This window comes from Nelumbo lutea, chromosome 4, assembly GCF_056320005.1.
Source record: "Nelumbo lutea isolate HS-2025 chromosome 4, American lotus-T2T, whole genome shotgun sequence".
Taxonomy (NCBI): Eukaryota; Viridiplantae; Streptophyta; class Magnoliopsida; order Proteales; family Nelumbonaceae; genus Nelumbo; species Nelumbo lutea.
In genome coordinates this window covers 15,769,439-15,795,993 of record NC_142687.1, presented here as the reverse complement: position 1 = coordinate 15,795,993, position 26,555 = coordinate 15,769,439, and the positions used below count along the sequence as shown (strand labels likewise).

Genomic DNA, 26,555 nt, shown 5'->3' with positions numbered 1-26,555 from the left:
CTGGCTCCCACAAAAAATCTCTCATCAATTTTTCTAGCTTCATCACTTCTCTCTGTGGCATTCTGAACACTGAAAGATAGTAGATTGGCAAATTTGCAAAAGTGGATTTTATCAAAGTAATTCGACCTCCCGTCGAGATATAATTTTTCTTCCAGGCAGCCAATGTCTTAGAGCACCTTTCCACAACTAGGTTCCAGAACCTACTTTCTTTCAGATTGTTTCCTAGTGGCATCCCAAGGTATTTCAAAGGCCAAGCAGCTATGGGGTGCTACTTCTTCTAGCTCTCCCTTCTCCAAGTTTATCCCTGCCACACAACTCTTTGATTTTTGATAAATAAACTCAATATTTATAAAAAAATGAAATAAACTCAAACAACTTAATCATCTCCTTCAACTGTCTTGCCTTTAATGAATCCCCACCCTCACAGATTGTATCGTCAACAAACTGTAAGTGTGTCACTGCTGCATTAAGTCTGCTGTTCTCCACCCTTTAAAGATATCCAACATAGGGAGAGGTCTACTAAAAACATCCGCTACTAGGGTAAAAAGAAAGGGGGACAGGGGATCCCCTTGTCTTAATCCCCTAGTAGCTGGGAAGAAATCCCTTACCACACCATTCACCACTACCGAGTAATGACAAGTTTTCAAACACCCTTCAACCCATCCACACCATCTTTCCCCAAAACCATAACATTTCAATACTTCCAAAAGAAAAATCCAGTCCACCATGTCATAGGCCTTCTCCAAGTCTAATTACACACAAATCCTTTCCTCTTCTTTCTTTTGTAATCCTCCACACATGGCTATCAATATTTGATTGGTGGTTTGTCTGCCTTGAACAAAAGCCCCTTGAGACTGTGTAACCAAACTAGGGAGTACATCTTTCAATCTTATTGATAGAACTTAAGCCAGAATTTTATAAATGCTAGTCACCAGGCTAATGGGTCTAAAATCTCTTGGACAAATGGCATCATCCTTCTTAGGTATCAAGGCCAAGAAAGTGGAGTTTATCCTTGAACAAAGGAAATGTTCCTCAGTGAATTCCTCAAACACTGCTGGCAAATCAAATTTGATTAACTCCCAACAATCTTGGTAAAAATCCATTGTCATGCCATCCAGTCTTGGAGCTTTAGATCTATCCATTGAGAAGACCGCCTTCCTAATTTTTTCCAGCTCAAAGTCCTTTTCCAGCACTCATGCCACTTTTAGATCCAACCTTGGCTAGTCTAACCCCTCCACTATCACTCCACCATCACTCACCTTCTTGTAAACACTCTTAAAATGATCCACAAAACATTTTGCAATTTCCTCTTGGTTCCTCGAGATTTCACCATTTATTTCCAATCTATCCACAAATTTTTTCCTTCTTCTCCCATTGGCTATTGCATAAAAAAATTTAGTATTACCATCACCTTCCTTAATCTACTTATGTCTCAACTTCTGTCTCCAGCATATCTCCTCCCTAAGTAATATCTCCTCTAACTCCTTTTTTAGAGTCCATCTTAAACTTCTTTCCTCTTTAGTCACCGACCCTTGATTTTCCTTTTGGTCCAGCTGCTCAATTCTAGAAGTCACACTCAACTTTCTTTCCCCGACTCTTCCAAAAACATCTCTATTCTACTCCTTTAGCTTGCCTTTTAAATGTTGTATTTTTTTGTGAAACCTTATTCCTTTCCAATCAAAATCCCCAACTCCTCGTTTCACCATTCTTCCACTCTACTAATAAAATCCGGATGGGTAAGGTAAGCCACACGTTCTCAAATCTAAACGGGGTAGGACTAGTCAAGAAGTCTTCAGTGCCTATTCGAATTGGACAGTGGTCTGAGGTAACTCTAGCTCTCACCATCAACCCTCCCCAGTAGCCCTCCCAAGCAACATTAAACACAAATCTGTCCAACTTTGAACAAATGGGGGAGGACTGAAAGTTGGATCAGGTGAACCGGGTTTGTTGAATTGGAATTTCTTTTAGCTCACAACCCTCAATAAACTCATTGAACCTTCTCATACTTGTGGAAATCACCTGATTGGGATTACTTGTCTCAAAAGTAAATCTTATCACATTAAAATCACCTCCGAGACACTAAGGCCCCTCCCATAGACCTCTAACATGTATAATATTTTATATTTATAAATATGATGTCATAGATCACTGGATTGATCCAACAATTGGACCATTTCACATATGATCCAATAAACTCTCTGTATTTATAAACTATCCCAAATCTGAAGCATTGCATGGGATCCACTTGAGTTGGAAAAACTCAGATTGTTGGATTTGCTGGAATAAACCTAAGCTTGTGGTCTTTGGGCTCAACTCAGCAATTTTTTTTGGATAAGTGACAATGTTTTTTTTTTTTTTTTTTGAGAGAGAGGTAATGTATTATAAAAGGCAAAAACAAAGAAATACAAGGCCCTGCTCAAAAAGAATTTGAAATAGGCAAAAAACTAAAAAGCTGATTACACTGCAGATCTGGATACAAAAAGATTCCTAGAATAAAAAATAAAGAGTTGAAACTTGAAAGGTATATCCTTTAGCTGTCTGTAAACTGCAGCCGTGAGTAGATTCTGCCCCATAAGCTTTTTAAAATTGTATAAATGGCAATATAACTTCATTAAGATCAACTCCTGAGACCTAGCTGCCCCATAAGGAGGGCAGCAAACCATAAGAATACAAGGCTAACACATATATAAACTTCAGAGTATTACAGATTGAAGGCCAGCCTTGGTAATCTCTATTCCATATGATCCCTCAGAGTCCCTATTCTTGCTAAGGAGTCAGCCAAAGCATTTGCATTCCTTGGAATCCAATTGAATGAGCTGTACAAATTGCTGCCTAGGGTTCATGCCTTTCTAACCAAATGTCTGAAACTCCAAGGAAGCACCCTTTTTTCTTCATCCAAAGAGTTATAGTTTGGCAATTACCTTTCACTTCAACATCCTTCTTGCTGGTATATCTTTATAGGTTCATTATATTTGAAGCTGGGCTAGCATTAATTAATGAGACATAGCCCCTAGCCTCTCCTTGCTGGTACATCTTTTTTTCTGAGGGAAAGATTAACTTGTTATAAATAGAAAAAAAGAGTACATGAGATGAGGTACAATGGAAAGATGCTACACACAGGTTACAAATGCATAATTCTTTCACTGTACAAGTTGTCCCTGTATATACCAGATTTAGCTAAAATATCTGCTACAGAGTTTAGTTCCCTAGGAATCCAGCAAATGTTTGCAGTTTAAGGATTTCAACAGATCTCTAGCCTCATCCAAATAGTGAGCCAATCTCCAAGGCCTTCCTTCCTTCTCCCCAAGCCACTTTATCGTGTTGCTACAGTCACCTTTGACTACTGGATCAGTCAAGCCTAGATCTCTTGAGATATGGAGACCTGCTAAAACAGCTAAAATTTCAGCTATTGTGGAGTCTGCACTCCCAATTGGTCCACTAAAAGCCCACATAGGGCTTCCATCCCTCCTAAACACAAGCCAATTCCTGCTGTTCCCAGGTTTCCGACTGCACTTCCATCAAAGTACAGAGTCACCTTTTTCTCCTCTCTTGGTTGGGGGAGACTTTTCACTCTTGAAGGACCGGGTGAGGAAAATATTCCTTCGTCCTTCCCTAACACCCCACAATATTTTTTTCAAAAAAAAAAAAACCCCACAATACTGCTTGGGCTTCCGTGTGCCAGTAGATTATTCCCCTTTTACCTAATCCTCTTCCTTTCTATTGTCTTAAGAAATCTTCAATATGTTCCAGAAAAACTCAGCTGTAACCAACAAGGTTGATAAAATGAAGCCAGTTCTTCCTTGTTACTGAACAATATAAAAGAAGATGTTCAGCTGATTCACCATTACTGAGGCAAAGGGTGCAAACATGGGGAGGGATGCACAACCTTCATTTGTGCTTCTTCTGTAATAAACTGCAGGTGTTTATTCTTTTCAAGAAAGCCTCCCACACAAAAAAAGAAACTCTAGGGGGGGGGATGTGACCAGTGACCTATCCAAACTCTTCTACAAGGGAACCCTGAACTTGTATCTTTATAGGCCCATTGGTTATATTTGAAGCTGGCTAACATGAACTGGTGAAACCTAGCTGCTAGCCCATCATGAGAGCCACTAAAAGGCACATAAAGACATAAGGAAAAATAGCCTTGGCCTTCCTTCTCTCAGCTTTTGGTCCACACAATTGAGAATACCTCAAGCAAGTTTTCTCACATGAACAGAGGAGAAGATGAAGCTATAACACTACATGCAAGCGAACCTGAAATAAGTCACCAGAAATGGTAAAACATGCACACAAAAGCTAATCCTATGCTTGCTTTGCAAATAATGCATTACAATCATAGTTCACCTCTTTTTTAAATAATCTCTTATGAAAGTCATAAGCTGCTCATAATCAGCTAAGCAATTCATCATCACAATTAAAATGCATAATTATTATTGGCTTTGTGAAATGTGTCTTTCAGTAATCCGATTTTCTGTGACATGTTCTAACTGTCACTTTATTATAAAAAAAGTTGGCGACTGCAATATATTTTCTCTCTGCTTCAAGAATTTAGTGACCATATCCTTGCTGTTTTTTTAGAGGCATATGATGTTTCCCTTGGAGGCATTCTGATAAAATGTATTCTTTCTGGAATACTATAATTAGTATCATTAAACCAGCTATTCATTTCATGATCCAGTAAGACAAAGTATGCAATTGCACAGTTATTATTTATCAAAAGAGAGGTTCAGGAAAAAAAGTCAATTCGATGTTTATTTCTTAAAATTTTATTCGTTCCATTTCTCATCAAGTTTTTCTTTTTTTTCCTTTTATTTTCTGATTTTTTCTTTTACTGACTGTCTTGTAGGTGCGTCGATTGGCAATGGAAGTCAGACAACTAGCTTCATCACGACAAATAACTGTTCTAAATGGAAATTCTGGCCAGATTGGTATCTCCTACCACATGCTTAGCAGTTTCAATATTTCCAGTTCATCTTATTGCATAACCAGCAAGGTTTTGCTGTCTTCATTATGTATGAACATGCATAAGAGTTTGAAATTTTGTCCTGTCGTTGAAAATCTGTACAGTGATAGGCTTCTTCCTTTGTAATCTCTTTGGGGTTTTCCCCTGTTTTGTATATCTTGTCATGTACTCCCTTTTAATGAAATTTGGTTAAACTTCCTGCAAAACATGCCAAAGATTAGGTTTGTATCCAGTCCACCCCTCCCAAGACCCCATATTGCTGGGATCACCATTAGGTAATGGATTTTTATATTTTCTTAAGTCCTTGGTTCAGATAAGATAATGTTCTAACTACCCTCAAGGGGGAGGGAAGAAAGACCACTTGGGAGGAGAAAACATGGGAGGATTCGTGGAGATAGCTCGCTGGAGAAAAACATTGAAGATTGAAGCTAAGGAGCTTCTTGTCGAAGAACTGACACTAAAGGGGCATCTGAGTCTGAAAATCAGGGAAGCAAGGAGAGGGATGATGCTGGTAGAAGGTATGGGTGTGATTGAAGGTTTCAAGGAATTTTTTGGAAGGTGCAAGTAACAAGGGTAAACAAATCAGCTGTAAGGAGTTTCTTTCAGAATCAGGAAAAAAATATGTAGTGGAGTGCAAGAGAAACTCTCAAGGGTCTTTCATAACCTTGACGGAATACTTTGGAAAGGATAGGAGACAAACTGTTTTCTTCCCAGAGGGAAGGAAAGGTCAGGGTTGGAAGGAAGTTCTTGGGGTATTAAGTTAACTGCTGCAATGGTTGGGTGCTAAAAGAGAAGTAAACTCAACAGTAAAAGGGAACTCAAATAGTACTAATAACCAGGTTGAGGATAATAAGCAAGAGGCTCTAATAGTAACAACTGGGGCAAGAAAATACAGAATGGGAGCAAATCTAAAGGGAGAAGACTGGGGAAACAAACTGATAGTTAAAACATCAACCTGTGTTGAAGATTGGAGGAAAGTTTCAGAGTTGTTAACAACAAGATTGAAGTCACAGAAAATGTTCATGTTAACCTCCTTTGAAAATGGAAAGGCACTGCTGGATTTACTTGAGAACAAAGTAGGGTTTGAGGCCTTAAACATCCAAGCTAAACTTCGGAACTTCACAATCTCAAGATGGTGTCTAGGGTCAAATGCCAAAGACTTCTCTGTTGAAGATGGGGTGTTGGTGCAAATACTAGGCCTGCCTTTTCATCTGTGGAAGCAAGAAACTTCTGAAGCCATTGCATTGATGTGTGGAGGATGGTGTATTCTGGAGAGACCTCTACTTGGCTGCTATTCTACTAAATGCAGTAAAACCAGAGGAGATACCACGGAAGATAGAGGTAAGAGTCAAAGATCAGTTCTATTCGGTTTGGTCTTATTCATCCATTGAAGCTCTGCTATGGAAAGAGGCTTGCAAGGAGGGAGATGAGAAGGTTGAAGAAGAAGAGCTGCGTCGAAGTAAGGGATTGGCTGGTTCAAACAAGAAAAACACTTATACTAAAATGGAAAAACACCTTTTGGAGAGGCAAAAAGGTAGTAAACAGGGGGAAGGTCTTAAGCGTAAAGAAGAAAACAGGCTGCCCTGCAGCCGGACTTTTGCACAAGTTGTAGCTGGTGCCGATACTGATGATTTAAACAAGGAGAAGGTGTCAGTTCAGGAAGAACCGGACCTAGATCAGGTGACTCTGAACCGGATGAAGGATTGAACGTGTGTGGCCCCTCAAAATGTCATGTGGCGTCGTAGGTTGTTAGTTATGGGCTAGGTAATAAGCAAAAGCCCATCAAGAAATTTGGATCGACAACCAAAGGTTCAAAAGGGCCCCAGGACAGCCCGTTTGAAAAAGAGTTAGGGGGACCACGTGAGTCACTTAAAACTTGCGTGGTTGAACAAGGGGGCCTCTTCTAGACAGGATGATGTGTCTATCATCGTCCTCTTCGTGACCTTTTGTTGGTTGCCGTTCCTCAAGAACGAAATCGACTGGACAAAGCTCGTTACAATGGACTTGCTTAGAAGATGGGGGCTGGTCAGGTGAGGAATACAGTGAAGATTTAGACACGGAGGATGCATGTAGCATAGGTAGTGTTGAGTTGCAGGTTAAAGGGGATTTCCTGGAGGAAAGCAGTTTCAATACAGAGATTATGTTCCTAGAGGAAGATTCATCTGTTGGGGGCGAGATCAAGTGTAGGAAGGCTGAAACATTGGCTACTGATGTTGTGCAAGCTACACCCTCCTTAATCGAGGGAGCTAATCAAAGAGAGCAGTATAGTATGGGGTTTGGCACAAAGAGACAGGACTCCCCTGGGTTAGGTGGAAGTAGACCAGGAAGGGAGACAAAGAGGCAGGGTCTGCTTTTGACGAGATCAGAAGAGGCTGCTAATCTAATCCAAACCACTTAACCGCAATGTCTGACCGGGGGGGAATCAACGTCTTAAGCTGGAAAGTCCCATTCCAAAGGCCTTTCTAGCCCTGCCTCGAGTTGTTTTCAGTCAGGTATGTGTGTCCCTTCGGTTTTTGGTATTGACCTGTGTGTTAAGCCTTCTGTAGATACCCCAGCATCTGCTCGAGAAGGGGATGGTGATAAGCTAGAGGGTGGAAAGGTAGATCCTGGAAAGAAAAGTAAAGGAAAAGCCTGATTGTGATGGGAGAGAAGGTAGGGAGGAGGAGATAGAAAGAATTTGGGGGTGGATTTGTTCAGATTTCGAAGAACACAGAATTAGAAAGGGTTATGTGGAAGTGAGTTCAGGAAAGAAGGGGGCCAGGAAGGAGGTAGGAACTGAAGGAGTAGAAGAGGGTAAAGGGATAGAGTCGCTTAATATGGGAGATAGGAGCTTGAAAGGGGAAGATCTTGATGAGGGGAAGGACAGATGAAGAAATATAGTAGGAAAAATGAAAAAAAGGAAGGATAACAAAAAGAAAAAACAAGCCGGGGTGGAATGATTACTTTCAGATATTGAAGGGGATTTAGAGTTTAGTGGAAGAGGTGACAAGAGGAAGAAATCTAGGTAAGGATAGGAGGTTGGCAAAAGAAGGGTTCTGGAAAAACGTTCTCTGATGAAAATAGAAGTTGGAACGTGAGAGGCTTGGGGAGCGCAAGGAAGAGAAGAGTAATAAAGGATCTTTTTTGGAGGGAAAATCATGATGCTGTGTTCCTAAAAGAGACAAAATTGTCTGAGATAGATACAAGATGGGTCAGAAGCTTTTGGAGATCTAGGGGAGTGAGCTGGTCACCAGCTCTGTCCTGTGGTGCTTCAGGGGGAATTGTGACAGATTGGAAGGATGAGATAATGGAACCTTTGGAGTAACCGATAGGGAGATCCTCTATTTCTACCAAATTTAGAAATGTGAAGGATGGTTTCATGTGGGTAGCAACCAATGTGTATGGCCCTAATTCCTATAGAGAGCGGAACAAATGTGGGAGGAATTGTTTGCAATAAAAGGATTATGGGATGGCCTATGGTGTGTGGGAGGGGACTTTAATGTAGTAAGATTCTTGGATGAAACCAATAACCCCCGTTTGTCAATCACAAAAAGTATGAGGAAATTTAATGAGTTTATAGATGAGTGTGAATTGAAGGTGATCCCACTGTTGCAACACAAGTTCACTTGGCCCAACCTCCAGGAAAACCCTTTGAGTTCAAAATTGGATAGGTTCCTCTTCAACCTAGATTGGGAAAACTATTGGGGTAATTTAGTCTCTGGAGCTCTGCCTAGAGTCACTTCTAACCATTGGCTAATTAAGATAGGTGTTGAATTCTTTAGCAACGGTCCTAGATCCTTCAGATTTGAAAACGTGTGGTTAACACATCCAAAGTTTAAGGCTAAAGTGAAGGAATGGTGGGATGAAGAGCTAAGTGGGGTACGGTGGAAGGGAGTGAGATTTCACAAGAAGTTGCAGTGATTAAGATTCAAATTAAAAGAGTGGAATAGGGATCATTTTGGTAGAGTGGAGGAACAAAAGTTGAATATTATCACTCAAGTTGAGGCCTTAGATGAAAAGGAGTCCCATGGGACTTTGATTGAACAAGAGAGAGAGAAGAGAAGACAGTTGAAGGACTTAGAAGATGTGCTGCTTAGGGAAGAGATTTGTTGGCAACAGAAATCAAGGCATTAATGGATTAAGGAAGGAGATGGAAGCACCAATTTTTTTCATGATTTGGCAAGTGGATATTGAAGGAGTAATTTTATAGCCAAACTAAAAGTGGAAGGGGAGGTAATTGCAAATCAAGAGGAAATAGCTAGAACCTTTGTCAATCACTTCAAAAATCTGTATGGAAGACCTTTGGCTGAGAGGCTACCCTTGGAAGGATTGGATTGGCCCAAGTCTGGGCAATGAAAAAGCTTGTTGGTTGGAAAGAAATTTTGAAGAAGCTGAGATTAGAAGGGCAGTGTTTTTGATGGATAGGTCTAAGGCGCCAGGCCCAGATGGTTTTACAATGACCTTTTATCAAGATTGCTGGGAGATTTTGAAAGATCTTTGTGAGATGTTTAGAGAGTTTGCAAACAACCATTTAGTAAGCCCAGGAGTCAATGCTACTTTCTTGGTCTTAGTCCCTAAGAAGATTGATGCTATCCTCCCAAAGGATTTTAGACCAATAAGCCTAGTGACTAGTATCTACAAAATCTTAGCTAAGGTGTTGTCATTGAGGATTAAAGAGGTTATTCCTTCCCTAATCAGCAAATACCAAGGGGCTTTTGTTCAAGGGAGGCAAATTATAGACCAAATCTTAGTAGCTAATGAATGCTTGGGAGAAATGAGAAGATCCAAAAAGAAGGGATTTGTCTGTAAGCTTGATCTGGAAAAGGCCTATGATTTGGTGGATTGGCAATTTCTTTTACAAGTTATGAGGAAGTGTGGTTTTGGAGAAAGGTGGTGTCAGTGGATTATTGGCTGTGTGAGCTCTAGTCACATCTCTATCTTGATTAATGGAGTGGTAAAGGATTTTTTCTCAGCATGTAGGGGACTAAGGCAAGGAGACCCTCTCTTGCCCTTCCTTTTCACCTTGTTAGCTGATGTGCTAAGTAGAATGATCTCAAAGGCTGATAGGGAGAATTTAATAAATGGTTGGAAAGTAGGCAGGTCTGGAGTGTCAGTTACCCATCTTCAATTTGCAGATGATATTTTAGTCTTTGGTGAAGGAGGGGACCTGGAGAAGTTAAGGAATCTAAAGCTATTGATGCAAAGGTTTGAAAGTATGTCCAATCTGAGAGTCAACCTTGAAAAGAGCAGTGTGGTAGGGATAAATTTGGATAATAGAGAGGTGGAGGCGATTGCAGGGTGCTTAGAGTGTCTTGTAGCCACTTGGCCCATGACCTACCTAGGACTTCCTTTAGGGGCAAACCTTAGGGAGAGCAACTTTTGGTGCCCGGTTTTGGAGAAATTTAAGAAGAGATTGGTTTCTTGGAAAAAGAACTATATCTCTTTGGGGGGTAGGATTACCCTAATTAGAGCCACCCTGTCTAACCTACCAACTTATTTCTTGTCAGTCTTTAGGATTCCTTCTAGAGAAGCTAAGAAGATAGAGAAGTTGATGAGGGACTTCCTTTGGGAGCCGAGGGAAAGTAAGAAGGATCATATGATGAAGTGGAGGTAGTATGCAAGATTAAAGAAGAGGGAGGTCTAGGAATAGGGAATCTGATGCAAAAAATACGACTTTGTTGGGAAAATGGCTATGGAGATGGCCATTAGAGGGAGAAAGATTGTGGGTTGAAGTGATAGGAAGTATTCATGGCCACTTGGAGAGCGGATGGGATGCTGGGGTCTCTTGGAGGGCAACTTTGGCAACACCTTGGAAGGCAATTCACAGTGTTCTCCCTCAACTCAACAATTTTCTTAGGTATGATGTGTGTACTGGTAATTTGGTTCTCTTTTGGGAAGATATCTGGGTTGAAGAGGCTCCTTTGAAGGACCTCTTTCCGTTTTTATACACTATCTCCCAGTACAAGAAAGAGCCTGTTTCTTATTTTTGCTCCCCTTTGGATTCTCTGTTGACTCTAGTTTGGGACTTTGGGTTCCGACGAGGTCTAAGGGATGAGGAGATTGTGAGTCTTACTTGCCTATTGAGTACCCTTGAGAAAGTTTGTTTGGACCCCACGGAATCAGATAAAAGGCTTTGGACTCTTGTGCCCTCAGGTAGTTTTTCTTGTGCCTCCTTCTTCAAAGCCCTTTGTCATTCATTGTCTGCTCCTTTCCCTTTTAAGGAGGTTTGGTGCAAACCTGTTCCCCCTAAGGTTTTGGCTTTCTGTTGGGAAGTGTTTTATGGGAAAGTAAACACCTTGGATAATCTACAAAGGAGAAGACCCTATCTCTGCACTTCACCCAATTGGTGTACCCTTTTGCAGATCCCATGGTGAGGACTGCAACCATTTGCTTATCTCCTGTACTGTTACAGCAGATTTGTGGGATTGGCTCTTCTTGATTTTTGGATGCAGGTGGAATAGGCCAGCAGATGTAAGCTTAATTTTTGACCCTTCTACCTTTGCTTTGCGCCATTGAAGAGGAAGTGTGATGTGGAGGGTTGCAAGAGCAGCACTGCTTTGGACAGTGTGGGAAGAAAGGAATGCCCGAGTATTCCAAGGGAAGCTGTGAAGCCAACAAGATTTGAAGGACTGTATCCTGTGTAGGGCTATAGTGGCTAAAATCTTCAGAGTTATTTCAGCAGTTTTTTTTTAACGATCTGTGGAGGCATTGGGCAGAAGTGGCAAGCAGTTCTTCATTGAAGACAAAGTTGCACATGAGCTGGGTACCTCCACCTGAAGGCTTCCTGAAATTAAATTTTGATGGGAGTAGCTTGGGCAACCCATGCCCTTCTGGGATGGGAGGGGTTATAAGGAATGGAAGTGGTTCTGTGGCTCTCCTTTTTTCCGGTCCTTTAGGTGAGGGGGACTCCATGAGGGCAGAACTTTTAGCTGCACTACAAGGGGTACAGTTTGCTGTACAGATAGGAGTGGAGCAGTTACAAATAGAAGGTGATTCTAAGGTGGTTGTGAGGTGGTTACAGAATCCAGAGACTGTAGCTTGGTGTTTCAGAAACGAACTTAAAAGATTCAAATGTTTGACGAGAAACTTATATGTTAGAATACAATGGGCAAGGAGATCTGCTAATGCTATGCCTGTCTGTTTAGCCAAGCAAGGGGCAATGAGGGAACATTTGTATTGGGCTCAGTTGTAATCTGTTTTAAGTGTTTGTAGGGTTGGAGAGGTTGCAGCTCGTGCCTCTCCAAGTGTCTCCTGTAAAAGTTGCTTCTATTTTCTTTCGTTAATAAATTCTTCATTTATCAAAAAAAAAATCTAAAAGTGCTAATTTTTTCCATGTTGACCCTGATGTTCTTTAGGGCAGACACATTGTAAGTGATATTCTGCTGGTTCAGATGAGTCAATTTTCAAAGTAAAGTAATTTGCTTTGCAGGAAACATGACATCTCTCGTGATGCCAGCTGCAGCCTTGGGTGCGTTGGGCTATGGATACATGTGGTGGAAGGTATATCAGATCAAATGACTAAATTAATCCCTTTCCATATTTTACTTTAGTTCATTATGAATTCCAAATCCCAAATAATATCTACATTAACACTGCAATAAATAAGTATCTCATCAGAAAATGCTATATGCTGTTTTTCTTTTTCTATTTAAAGTAATGTATATAGTTCATATTGACAAGTTCAAACTTCTCTCTCTCTCTCTCTCTCTCTCTCTCTCTCTCTCTCTAATGTTGTGTGTTTGTGTTCAGGGTCTGTCATTCTCAGATCTTATGTATGTCACCAAGCGTAACATGGCAAATGCTGTTTCCAGCATGACCAAACATCTGGAGCAAGTTTCTTCTGCTCTTGCTGTAAGTCCCGGTTTCGTTTTTTACTATTGTTTTGTGCATTTTATAATTAACCAATAAAAAAGTTTTTTTTTTTTTTTTTTTTTTTTTTTTTTTTTTTTTTTTTTAAGAATAGTTCCTAGATTCACATTCTCGTGTTTTGAAAGGATTGCAAATCCAAGCTTATTCTTCTTGCTTTGAGAGTTTTTTTTTTTGAAAGATGTAAAATTAAATTTGTATTAATATCAAACAAGAGGGAGGGCAAGAAACCCTCATCCAATTACAAAAAGTGTGCCTCTGTAGATATGCACAGAATGTATACAATCAGCTCCTAGACATACTCAAAATATGATAGACAACCAACTTGAAGAAAAAGTACTAGCTGACACTCCTACAAAAAGATTAGAGCAACCAGCCCAATTCTGCAACAACCATTCCTCTCTACCAATAACTGATTCTACAACCTTTGATTTAGATTCAAAGATCCTATGGTTCCTTTCCTTCCAGACTGTCCAGCAAATGGCAAAAGGCAAAAACTTCCACAAGCACTTTCTCCAGGCTGAGAAAGCACCACACTCCCAAGAGGATAACATATCAGCTACAGAACAGGTAAGACACTTACATGGAAGAGCCCGAAGAAATGGCGCCACACCTGATAAGTAAACAGGCAGTGAATCAATAAATGATTTACAGATTCAGAAGCCGACTCGCACAAGCTACAGGTTCCTCTGAAGTTCAAGCCTTGCCTTAGTAAAACATCCATTGTTTGAACTTTATCCCTTTGCTGCAATCCATAAAATAAAGATAATTTTTGAGGGAACCTGAGTCTTCCAAATCTAGGACCAGGCCACTTTAACACCATGACCAGACACAGCTGCATAACAAGATTTAGTAGTGAACTGTCCATTCTTTTCACAAGTCCACACTCTAGTATCAGTATACTTGAGATTGACTTCAACCTCCTACAAACTCCCTAACAGATTTTGGAGTGCATCCACCTCCCAATCGTTAAGGTTCCTTTGAAACCTGGGGAACCAAACTAACTGACCATTAATAGACTCCAAGAAATCCCTTACCACACCATCTCTGTTAGGGGCAACTACTGCCCTCCCCTACTTTGAAACCGAGGAAGGCGTGCCAAAATATCTTTCCACACTACTTTACTTGTTTTGATAGATAATTGTTAATGTCTTTAATTTTGCTACCTCCATAGGCTGTTAAAAGATGATGAAACTCTTATTCCTTTATATCTTAGGGCCCAAAAATCTCACAACTTTTATCTTTGTGATCCTAGCAATCCTGTAGGAGTATTTTTGATATTGATTTAGTTATTTTTACTGAAACATTGCTCTTAACAAGAGAAGAAGCTATAACCCAGAGGCTAGCTCTGATTGAAGGTGTTAAGCAAGTGAAGAATCACAGACAGGAGTGACTCTGGGTTTATCAATCTTAAAGAAAAGAAGGTAAAAACGAAAGATCCAGTAGGCTACCAGCACTGGAGGCACATTCATTGCACATTTAGATCCTGATCATGAGCTAGTAAAACTATCAGAGAGAGTTGTGAATCTGCAATGCTTGGTGGAATCTACTCATAAAGTAGAAAAATAAAGCCAAAGGGGAGGCAATATGAAAAATTGCAATAGGAAAATAAACAGTAGAGGCAGCTTTCTTAAGTTGAATCTGAAGATTTCACATACTTCCCAATGACACTTATTCCATTCCCTTTTATATATGTATTCGTATGCATGTACATATCTATTTATGTGCATATGCTATGAGTATACTAGATTCTGCCATGATGCTTTTAGTAGTTATTCTACTTTGGTTATTTTGGGTTTAAAGTAAGGATAATATGGTTGCTGTCATCTTTTTTTCTAAAAGAAAAAGGTAAGTATGTGGATTTAGGCATCAAGTGTACAAATGTGAATTACTAATAAAAAGGGTTAAGGAGAAAGTGTAAAGGCGTGGCACAAATTAAAACATGTCAAAGCATGGATGTACAGGTTCAAAAATATTTTAGTAGAGACCAACACACATATCTACATATATGAATATGTATGCAAATATATTTATGATAGAAAACGGTAACTTTTATTGAGTTAAATTAGTACAATTTGTGCACACTGTATGCAGATATATTTAGTAGTCCCACTCCTTCGACACCATTAGTAGTTGTACTGCTTTGGTTATTTTGAGGTTATAGTAAAGTTGATGTGTGGTTTTTTGACATATCGTGTTTTCACGCTTATGTTGTTGGAAGATCAGGGGTCTGAAGGAAAAAGGAAAGTTGGTGTGGAAGACTATCCCGGCAGCTGTACTCTGGTCCATTTGGACTGAAAGAAATAACAGAATTTTCTGTAACAAAAAGAAAAATCCGGATGAAATTGTGCAGTATGCAGTCAGTAAACTGGTTTCTTGGGTTGCTGTTAATACAGTCTTCAACCATGTAAATGTATTCCAGCAACTTAGGACCCAGCTCCTTTGGTGTCTGTAGCACTTGTTGTATTTCTGGCCATTCTCATAGTGGACTGACTAATTCTGTAGCTTCTTTAAATATTCAATAAAATTACTTAACCTTTTCAAAAAAAAAAGTGGTTTTTGGCATCAAGTGTCCATACCCAAGTAACTTATATTGGGTATGGGGATGAGGAGAAAGTGTGAAAACATGGAGTTAACGCATCAAAGCATAGTTGTACTGAACCTATTGGTGCAAGAAGGTTTTGGTAATACCTTGCTAAAGGTATCAAATGGAGAGAAAATTATGTTTTGGGTGTATAATTGGAGAAATGAAGGGCCCCTGTTTCAACACTTATCCCAACTAGATTTAAGAAACCTAGATCTTTATCTAAGAGTTGATCATGTTATCAATAAAAAAATGCATCTGTTGGGATGTAGACAAATTAAAGGATTTTTTTCCCCCTGAGTTATTGAACAAAGTAATAAAAACCTATTTACCAGAGACGAACCAAGAAGGCAGTATGTGGTGGGGCAACAGTACCAATGGAAAATTCTCAATTAAGTCAACTACATGGCTGGACATGAACATCCAGCAGGAAAACTAGAATGTTCTCAAATTAAAAATAAAAAAAAGTCCCGAATCTAAATATTCAACCAAAAATAAAAATTTTCTTATGGTATTATCACCTATTTAGCTACAATTAGGTTGCTGCATATGAACTGGTATTTGATTGGGTCTCTTTGCTCTTGTCTCTTATCTATCTCAATGTCTTCATCTCTTCTTCAGTCATGAATGCTCAACATTCTGTTCCAGGCAAACTTTCAGGGAATTTTAAATTTGCTAGAGGGGATTGAACCTTTGTCCTTGGTGTTAACTTACATGGGTATTTTAGTAAATGTCAATTTCATACATTATTAGTGGGGACAAGCAATTTGGTAAAGTAGCATTTTTTTTGAGGAAAGTTTAACCAATTTGGTAAAGTAGCATTGTCCTTGTTTGGATGGTTGCTGATATGATTTTTTTTTGTCATTTTATCTTTTAAGTTGGAACTCCTTGTTTTTTTTGGAAGAAGGTAAAGTTGGAACTCCTTGTTCCATGCATGTATATGCTTTATTGAATCTGTTTTCTGTTTCCCAATAATATTTCAGGCCACAAAGAGGCATTTGACACAGCGGATTGAGAACTTGGATGGAAAACTAGATGAGCAGAAAGAGATATCAAAATTAATTAAGAATGAGGTACACTTTTATGGATATCTCCTCTATTTGACAGGTTTACTTTGATATGGAATGTCCAGAAAAGGCATGCCATAGGAAAGAAGTCCTGTATTTTGGTTATTTTGAATGCAATAATCTGGATTGCTGATGGTTGGAGTAACCAAACATTTCGAGGAGAAAAATGGTATTTTGCATTTCCTTTTGGAAGAAACCAAATGTGAAGCACATTTTAACCTAGTTAGTATGGCTGTTCTTTTGGTAATCTATGATTTTTAAGATGAAGCGTTGTTTTAATCATATCCATTACCATAAATTGTTTCTCTGATCTTCCTGCTCGTGTTATAAATATTTATGTTTTTAAGAAAGATTATAGATGTGAAAAGGATTCTAATTAGAGATATTTAATTTGTCAATATTCTAAGGGTATGTAGCTCATATACCATAGTTGCATAAAACTTTATGAGCTTCCTGCATTTTCAAAAGTACTATTGAACATCAATGGTTGATTGGGTTAAACCTTGTAAAACAGGTGAGTGATGTTCGTGCTGATCTCTCACAAATTGGTTATGACTTGGATTCTTTACAAAGAATGGTTTCTGGTCTGGTGAGCTCAATTCTTGAACTTCTGAATATTAACATCTCATCTCCCCTTTGTTGATAAGTTTAAGTTAATTAAATTCTTATTTATTCTCACTCTTTCAGGATGGAAAAATATGCTCGTTGGAAGACAAGCAGGTGAACCTTGGTCCTCAACTTATATGCATAATATATTACATGCATGATATAGTATTCAATATTTTAAAGTGGATTTTTCTCTGATTCTTTACTTACCCTTTTTCAATGATTGTTGACAATACATACCTTGTTCTACACCTACCAGCATACAATATTTTAAAACGCGGAGGCGTGACGCGAGGCGTATAATTCAGAACGCAAGAGGCGTAAGCCTTCTTAAGAGGAGGGGGTTTAGGAGGATGATGAAGAGGAAGGGGGGATCTCATTTTTTCTTTATTTTTAATAAAAATCTTTTATATTAAGAAGAATAAAGATGCATAACAGTAGTTCAAAGGGGGGGTCTTGTCAAAGCGAAGCGAGCTCACCGAAGGGGCAGGGGGCAAACCATTTTCTTTCCCTTTATCTTTTCTTCCCTTACCTTTCTTTTTCTTTTCTTTTCTTTTCTTTTCTCTTTTTTTCTTCTCTTTCCTTTCCTTTCCTTTCCCTTTCCCTTTCTTTTCTTTTCCTTTCCTTTCCTTTTTTTCTTTTTTAATTTTTTTCCCTGTATTTTCATATCAGGTGTGCATGAGGCGTACGCTTCTAGCATGCCTCATGAATACGCCTCAGGGCGTTTTGGGAGCGCCTCCAGGCGTATGCCTCCCACGCCTTTTAAAACACTGCCAGCATATCTATGCAGGAGACAGGTAACCATACCATTCCTGGTTCTCCTGACTACAGTTTTAGTCAAAATGGTGGTTTCTTGACTTTATTTGAAGCAGAGCATTCCCTTCACTCCAAAAGCCTTGTTGTAGAGGGTAGCTTGCCAGTGGAGATTGGCTAGCTGTGATTATCTCCATTCCATTTCTTTTATATATCCCCAATTCCATTTTTTTATCATTGATCCGTTAAGGTTTCTTGCACCCAGGCTGTTATCTGAAAACATGTCACAGGTGTGCGGAGTCCTGTGGGTACGACCCAACCTTGAACCTACTGATCCCAGGTACAGCAGGTTGTTTGATCATGAATCTATACAATTTTGATCTTTCATTTGGAGAGCTCAATTAGCTTCCAATATAGTGATCAAATATTGGTTGTAGAAACTATTAACCATTTCCTTCCTGCCAAAATTGATCGCAACTAACTTGTGATGTTAGGGAGATGAATTCTCAAATACTTGGGAGTTAAAAACTAGGGAACAGTACTGATGAAGCATCTAATGAAATTGAGGTTTGTTCAAGCTTACCACTATGGATAACAATGATGGGTGATCATTGTATGATTCCTAAGTGCAAACCTATCTGCCAATGCAAATGGAAAGGCTCAGCAGAAATCAGCCCTCCACTTGATAAATGGAGAAAGTTTGAAAACCATAAATTACCAAACATTTAAACATTTTTTTATCAGTTAAGCACTTCTTGCAAATTGCAACAATATTTTTGGTGTTCTTCTGTACTTAGAATAGCACATTCATTTGTGCTTCCTAAACTCAGTTCGTTCATTTTTAAGGTTTATGAGGAAAATAAAGAAAGAGAGCTGAAAGGTGGAAAAATAAGAGAGAATCAATTCGGTATACCATGCTAGTTGATCTAGTCTAATTTTAAATTTTTAATCTATTATAAGGTCAATTACAAGTATACCCCTCATAAGGTGTCTTGCTTTCCAACTGGTGCTAATTAATTAGAAACATATGAAATAACTTCCATAATCTAATAGTCATTAACTTCTTACACTCTTAAAAGGGGTTTATTTATGAGAAGTACAAAGACATTCCTATATTGTTTTTGTCTGTGAGAATAGGATGAAATTTCTTTCTTGCACATATGCCAGAGAGTTGATTGAAAAATAGAAAGCACCAAACTAGCTAGCTGGTTATTGTTGATGAATTGTGATGCTTAGAGTTGACAGTGGATCAGTGAATGGTGTAACAGGATTTATTAGGCAGCCTCATATGGTTAGGACAAGTCTTACTTGAGTTGAGAGTGGATCAGTGAAACAAAATTGCCTCCATCTTGCTGCATGCTAATGCAAATCATGAAACAGGGCGACTAGCTTGAGTCAAAATTGGATATGTGAATGGATCTTCAGTTTTAACCCTTGCTTTGCCGCCATCTTAAGATGCAGCACCCCTTTACATAGAATTTTTGTCAGTTTGCATAATACACTCCGAGTAAGGTTTTATACTTTAGTTTTGATGCAATATTCAGTCGATGTGAAAGTCTTGTCCTCACAGAAACATTGTAAAATCACACAAACTATGAAAACACTAGAAATATTTGAAATCTATGTTAAACCTTTTGATGAGATGCAATAGACATCAATACCTACTTAGGACTTATTATACAACCAAAAAACTATTTAGAATAGGAAACAGAAACAAAACATAGAAAATTATGTATGCTGTTTTGCCTGCCTAAAATTCTTAACCATAGTTTTCAAGGCACCAAGGTGAGGCTAGGCGACAGGGGGGCACCTTGTTGCCTAGTCGCCTAGGTGATGGATTTTTTTTAAGTAAAAAATACATATCCTAGGTAGTTCCCTAGGTTCCATAACCATCTTTCCTTAACTATCCATAATTTTCTTAAACTTCATGTTTAAGCCTAGAAAATCAACATATTTATGGGAAGAAAAAGAAGGAAGAAAAGAGAATTCAAAAAATGTGGGGACTAAACCCCTATTATTGTTATAGGAAAAGAAGAAAAGAAAAGGTGGAAAGAAAATGTGGAGGAAGAAATGTGTTGATTAGACAAAACTTTAAGTTTTTCCCTTACTTATTGGTTCAGATTCTGAAGTCTTTGAGGTTCAATACAGCAGTTAGCAATGTTTGTGTAGATTAAACCCTAACAAATAAGAATTTAGTAAAAAGAAATTAGTTTGTAAACACAAAAAATGATTTTTTTTTTGTTTAATAACGTCTATTTTATAATTGTAATCTCAAAAAAGTAACAACATAAAAGTATTTTATAAGACAGTATACATAACTGCTTGGCAATTGGGTCAGGCGAGCCTCCAAGGGCGCCTTGTCGCCTAGATGTTGCCTTGAAAACTATGTTCTTAACATCAATCCCTAAACAAATAGTTTATGGCCATAGTCATACGGTAATGCATTGTCTTCACAAATAAATAAAACAAAAATTAATTTATGTTCATTTGAGGTTTTGTTGTTTTAATCTATTGATTTCCTTTAAGTTTTTTTTTTTTTTTTATAAATGAATGGTAATTTATTAATAAGAGGAATAAGTATACATTCACCCTAAGAGGAGGCACAGGATGTTACCTCCCCTTAGAAATGAAAACATGGATACAGTCTTTAATGAATACAATTATAAGGAAGCCCCAAACAGAGAAACCCGAGTTACCCCTTGTTTAGCCAAAGAATCATCTATGGCATTTGCCGATCTGCTAACCCACTGAAGTCTGACTGAAATATTCCTTGTGAGCCAATTAACTTTCTTAAGAAGATCCCTGACCCTGTAACCCCAGAAAACTGTTCCTGTATTCAACAACCAACTCACTACGGCCGCTACCACCTTAGAGTCTCCCTCAACTGTCAAGTTCTCCACTGGCCTGAAATAAGGATAGAATGTTGCTATCCTTATCTCTCAAAACCCCTCCTACACCTGAAGGTCCTGGATTGCCTTGGCTATTCTCATTAAAGTTCAGCTTTACAACACCCTCCATTGGGGGCCTCCATTCTACATGTAATCCATTCTTTTTGGAAGCTGTGGACGCCACCCCTACCCAACTTTTCTGAAAATCATCATAAGAATAACTCACAAAAAGGTCTGAAGTTTTCAATCATAAAATTGTTCGTGTTAATATGCACCCCTTTACTTCAGTGGGACTCTTTTCCTTTTCTTGGAAAATTCTAGCATTTTCATTAATTTTTAGAAAGAATCGTCCCTTTTTGAACTGAAATCATGTTTTTCATGCTATTAGTATAATATTTTGACTGGAATAATCAAAGCCTGTCGAAATTTGATAACAAGATATATAGATATTAGATGTTTGACCTAAACTTTGACTGGGTAAGTTTTGCTTTGGTTACCATGAAACCACAACATGAGAATTATTGGTTCATTAATATAATGATTAAAAAGAGAAATTATTTAGGCAAAATATGCTTTTGCCAAGAGAAATGCTAAGGATATATCTTTTTTTTTTTTTTTTTACTTTATGCTGCTTAGAAATGCATCTTACGCCACACAGCTGGAATATTATGCAACTCTCATGGACTGTTTTATTGGGGGACCCATCTCAAATGACATAACATTTCAGATATGTGGTGTAAGATGCATTTATAAGGGGTGAGCAGCCCAGTGCACGGGGCTCCCCGCCACTGTGGGGTCTGGGGTGCATTTCTAAGGGGTAAAAAAATAAGTTGGATTGTTAGTATGTTGTGTTAATGCTACCAGAGCTACTTAAAATAAGGGATTTATGCAGCTTCTGTGGCAGTGTTTATACATACATTGGCAATATCTTTTCTCTTAAAGTAATTAGATGTAGGCAATATTATTACCCACAAGGAATCTCTTTCTTCAGTCCTTACTGGAGAGAAAGAGAGAATATCTGAGAATGGTTGAAGTCAGGCATTAATTTTAGGTTAAAATTTTAGGGTCTCATATGACATCACTTTATATTTCTGTAGTGATATATTGATATATCTTCTACATTCCAGTTCAACTGCAATACTACTTTACCATGCTATTGAGTTCTGTTCCAACTCTGGATTTTATCCATGTCAAAAATATATTGTCAATAAGTGACTTTTGGTCGGCTTATTATCATATAGTAGATGCTGGCATGCTGCTATTGAGCTGGTGTGTGTTGTACCATGCTATTGACTCTGTATTCGTTCCTGACTTGTAGCTAAGGACACTGGTAGCATAAAAACAATTACCCAGTTGTTTATATTCTTATTCCCTGTACTGGTTGTGGTGACAGGATTTTGCAAATGCTGGTGTGTGGTACCTGTGCAACTTTGTTGGTGCAAAGGATCAAAAAATGTCTGACTTTTTGCAGGTTGGAATTATGAACTGTACATAGCTGTTTTATTTGTTTGGGTGGGTTGGGCACTGTGTTTTGCCATACTTGAATATGCCACAATTGATACTTCTACTTCTAAACTGTAACCTTGTAAACAAATTTTCAACTTAATGGAAACTATCAAAAAAAAAAAAAAAAAATCAACCAAATGGGACTCTCTGTGATTGTGTTACCATTTCATTTGAGGTAAAACTGCAATTATATATGTGCTGACAGTTTGTTTGACATGTTTTGCAGTCTCTGCCTAAACCGTCTAATAGGTCACGTGGTCTTATTTCAGAGGCTCCATCTCTAAAGGTTTATACTTTACTCTATGCTTCTGTTAGTTAGTTTTCCTAATAAAGAACTAGCTACAGAGGAGTGATGTTATGCGCCTTCAAAGGCATTCTGGATTATACCCTTCTTAGGACATTGACTGTGTTGATGGATTTTCTGTTCACATGCTGAAAACCAATCTAGTGTTTTATAGGTCTAAAGTTCAACTTGGGATTATTCCCTTTTCATTAGTGACACAACTATAGGAAGTCGTATTCTGGTAACCTATAATTCAGTACCAGATGCTGGAAATCTTGTCATAATGCAAGAAGAATCATGCTTTTCTTTGTTGCAAGTCAATATGCCTGATAAAGGGCATCCTATTTACCTGCTTTTCATCCTATCAGATGGTCCTTTTTATTGCTTTAAGATTTTTTAATCATTAGCTGTTTGTATTTTTTTGATGGTAAAACCTATACAGTAAAATGTACAAAGAATATAGGTTTTTTTGCATGGATCACATGGAAAATTTGGAGCTAGGTCAATGCTACTCTACCTGCTCCAACTAGCTTATTGCTATAAGATATTTCCATCCTACAATTCACCTTTGATTATTTTTACAAATCTTTGGACTATAGTTTCAGTCATGGAATTTTTCTTGATGCTTACTATGGTAATTTGGTGAATCTAGTTTTAAGACTTGAGAAAGAAAGAAGCTTATGGAAATATACCATGAAATATTTTTAATTGGATTTGGAATATTATTTCCTTTTACATTCTTGCAGGGCCTCAAGCAAATTGCAGACACCATTACATCAGGAAATATTGATAAGACTAATGGAACCATGCAAAATGATTTTGGCAAGTTGGAGAACCATCCCAAAAGCTTGACCAGGTTTGGATGGAGTTTTACTTCGATTTTAGGTTTAGTTCCTGTTGAAGTTCTTATTATCACCCCTTTCTTTCTTCACGCTCTTTCAACCACCCAGACCAAAAGTTTATGATGCAACCAGAGGTAAATCAATTAAATAACAGGGTAGTAATAAAAGGAATTAACACAGATTTTTGGGGTTATCATACAAACTTTATTGTGCTTCCAATTCGTAGTCAGTTGATCACTGCATGGATTGGTAACCACTTGAAAATCTGGGTTGATGGAAATTTCCCTGGTAGTGGGTAGAGGCGGATTTATATGTTTTGGTTATCTGCGGCTTATGCAATTGGTTTTGCCTTTGCAAGTATTTAAATTGGAAATTTCCCCGGAATGTTTATCCCTTTTTTTGTACTAAAATTCCTCTTATCTTTTTAATGAAATTGATTCTGTTATTAATCATATATACACACACACACAATTGGTTATTGCCTCGGAGGCTGTCTCATATCATAGCAATTGCACATGAATCCCTCGTTGACTTTGACCAACCTTTCGCCTTTTCCTTTATTTTGGTTGAGCCCCTTTTTAATCTTTAATTTCTCTGATGCATTTATGAAACATGCTTTGCAGGACTGCCTCCATCAAGTGTTGAATTTAATATTTTCAAAAGAGAGATGTTTGCCAGGATTTCTATGTTCCATATGCCTGTGGAGAAGTCTGACGAATTGAATAATTGGAATGTAAGCCGATAAAAAAATCAAATTGGTTTTTTTTTTTTACCTTTTTATTCTCTTAACTCAAAAGGGAAAAATGTACTTGTTTGATTTGGTGCGCACTTCCCATGTAGAATTTCGGCCTTGGACAAAACTATTCTGTGTGCAAATTTACTTGGCACAAAGCACAATAGAAATTGTTAGAAGTGTCTTAGACGATATATTTTACATGTATAGAAATTCTAACACATTTGCTTGTTTGATTCAGCATTTCAGCTCTCCTTACTTGCATTTAATAACCCCCATGAAACAATCCGTTCCAATAGATGGTTTTGCTGGTGTTCTGTATCTTATCCTTGGTAGTTTAATTCAAGACATGCTTTACCTGTGCCGCTGGTGAGCTCTCTCTCGATGAGAAGCATTAGTCCATACAATCATGCCTTAAAAGCATTGTGGATCCGTGGATCGCACTAGGGCTGCAAATAAGTCGGACAGATCCGATTCACGGATTTGGATATTCCTCCTGATCTAATAAATCAGTTCGGAACGGAAAAGTTGATCCGTTAACTTAATGGGGCGAATTTGGATATCGACCAATCTGATCCACTATGACCCGATCTGATGTGTTAATATATTATATATATTAAATAATTTATATGACAACTATACCCTTTTTATTTTAACAAGGCTTTTTATATCTATAATTTTTTAGTTTTATTATGTCTATAATTGTAATAAAAAACCCTAAATCCTAACATCTAATCAAGGTTCAAAGTATCAATATGTATTGACCCGTATTGGATAATATGTATCATGTCAGTGGCTTTGCGATATGCCCTTAACAGCCTGCTGGCAGTTTGTTGTTCATCTTTGAACGGTTGTGGTCGTTAAACACTTGAACTTGAACCACTATGGCTGAGTGCCTCTGCTATTCCATCACTGCCAGCGCCGTTGGCAACACACCAGTGTGTTGGAAACTAGCACATCTCCCTCTTTTGCTGTCTCTCTCACTCTCTAGCTCAGCCATTTAAACTCAGGAACAGGAGGATCATTTGTTGCAATCAGTTTCTAGTTCCAGTTAGCCATTGCAACTGGTCGATTGCTTGGGACTGCAAGTAATTTGTCTCTGAAACTGTAAATCTTCTACTTGCCCCCTATTTATCTGTCTCTCTCTCTTCTTGACTTCCTGTATCAAGTACAATAAACTGTAGATCTTCTAATGGCTGAAAGTTCTCAATAGTTAACAATCTGATTCGAATCAGACTTTGCAAAACCTGCTGGATTATTAACGGATTTGAATCACTAAGACTCAGTTTGGAAAGAGTACAAATACAAATACATATAAAATAATGCAAAATACAAGGTTTTGCTGTCTACATATTTATATTTGTACTCCTTCCAAACTGAGCCTAAAAAATTTTATCGAATCAAACCAGATATACCTCTTACCAAATCCTTCGATCCATTTGGAGCACTAGATCGCACAAGCTGTTGAACATAAACAGCCATTTATTTTTGGTCCGATTGATTAGTTGTTTAAAGTGGTATTCAAGGATCTCTTTTTTATTCTCAAAATTTTAAAACAAACTATTGGGAAAACGTTTCTGCAGTAAATCAAGATCGACAAACATGATGATTCCTTATTCTCGTTCTCCGTAAAATGCTGACATATTAACTTGGTGAGATAGATCAGCTATGAGATGTATTATTCAAAAAACCCTGCAAGGAGTAGCAGGGATGCAGCACTTGCTTGCGACCTCAAATACAACGAAGATGCAATAGTCTTTTGTATTGAAATTCAAAACCCCAGAGTGATCTGTTTTTTAATTTGATCACTGGTTCGACCAGATTTCATTTGGGGTCGAAAGGCAATGCACCGACCTTTTGGAACTCCCCTGAATGCTACCGTTTCACTTTTGAAAATTGTCGGCCCCAAATATTTCAGTTCTGCCAAATCATATTCTCTTGCAGCTTGTCATAAGCTCCTAATCATCATTCTCATTATAGTCACATGGTTTTCAAAACCGACCGGACCAGAAAAACTGGACCTGACCAGTTCTCAAAAGCCGTTGATTTGATCAGAGAATCGCTGACCCGGGTGGTTGAATCATCTAACTGTTCGACCTGAGAATGTTTTTTGGCATTTTTTTGGGTTTTTAAAATTATTTTGTCAGATCAGGCCGTCCATTTGAACGAGACGATCAGAGTGTTCAACTTAAAAGTCGGACCCCAAAACGGTTCCTGTCTGGTCCGACTTTGAAAACCTTGGTTAGTCAGGTCTCAGGTGGTAGTCATGGTAAGCTAAATGGACCTGAACAGCAAATTTCAAAAAGGAAAAGCATGTCCACATTCTCACAATGCTCTCTGACATTCAATGTGTTGTGCAAACACCAAAACCTCCTATTAAAGTTCCTATTGATCATACCAAATTGGAAATTTGCATTTTGAAATAAAAATAAGTATAAGAAACGTGAACCAATATCTATTTCATAAGAATTTTGATCTTAATGTT

The 26,555-nt window shown here is 38.2% G+C and overlaps 1 protein-coding gene across 2 annotated transcripts in view; it reads left to right on the top strand.

Annotated features, from left to right (window-relative positions):
* Nucleotides 1–24,313, top strand: part of LOC148854159 (uncharacterized) — a 31,686-nt gene extending 7,373 nt beyond the window's left edge. Inside the window, exons 4-13 of one of the 2 annotated variants that reach the window (XM_088984024.1) lie at nt 4,847–4,928; nt 12,372–12,442; nt 12,692–12,793; nt 16,376–16,465; nt 16,974–17,048; nt 17,147–17,179; nt 22,100–22,177; nt 22,439–22,498; nt 23,242–23,351; nt 23,961–24,313. In XM_088984024.1, the coding sequence (XP_088840150.1) occupies nt 4,847–4,928; nt 12,372–12,442; nt 12,692–12,793; nt 16,376–16,465; nt 16,974–17,048; nt 17,147–17,179; nt 22,100–22,177; nt 22,439–22,498; nt 23,242–23,351; nt 23,961–23,982 (723 nt within the window). In that variant the 3' untranslated portion in view covers nt 23,983–24,313. Of the gene's footprint in view, nt 1–4,846; nt 4,929–12,356; nt 12,443–12,691; nt 12,794–16,375; nt 16,466–16,973; nt 17,049–17,146; nt 17,180–22,099; nt 22,178–22,438; nt 22,499–23,241; nt 23,352–23,960 lie in introns of both variants that reach the window. The other variant, XM_088984023.1, reaches the window with a different exon arrangement.
* Nucleotides 24,314–26,555: the final 2,242 nt, after the last annotated feature.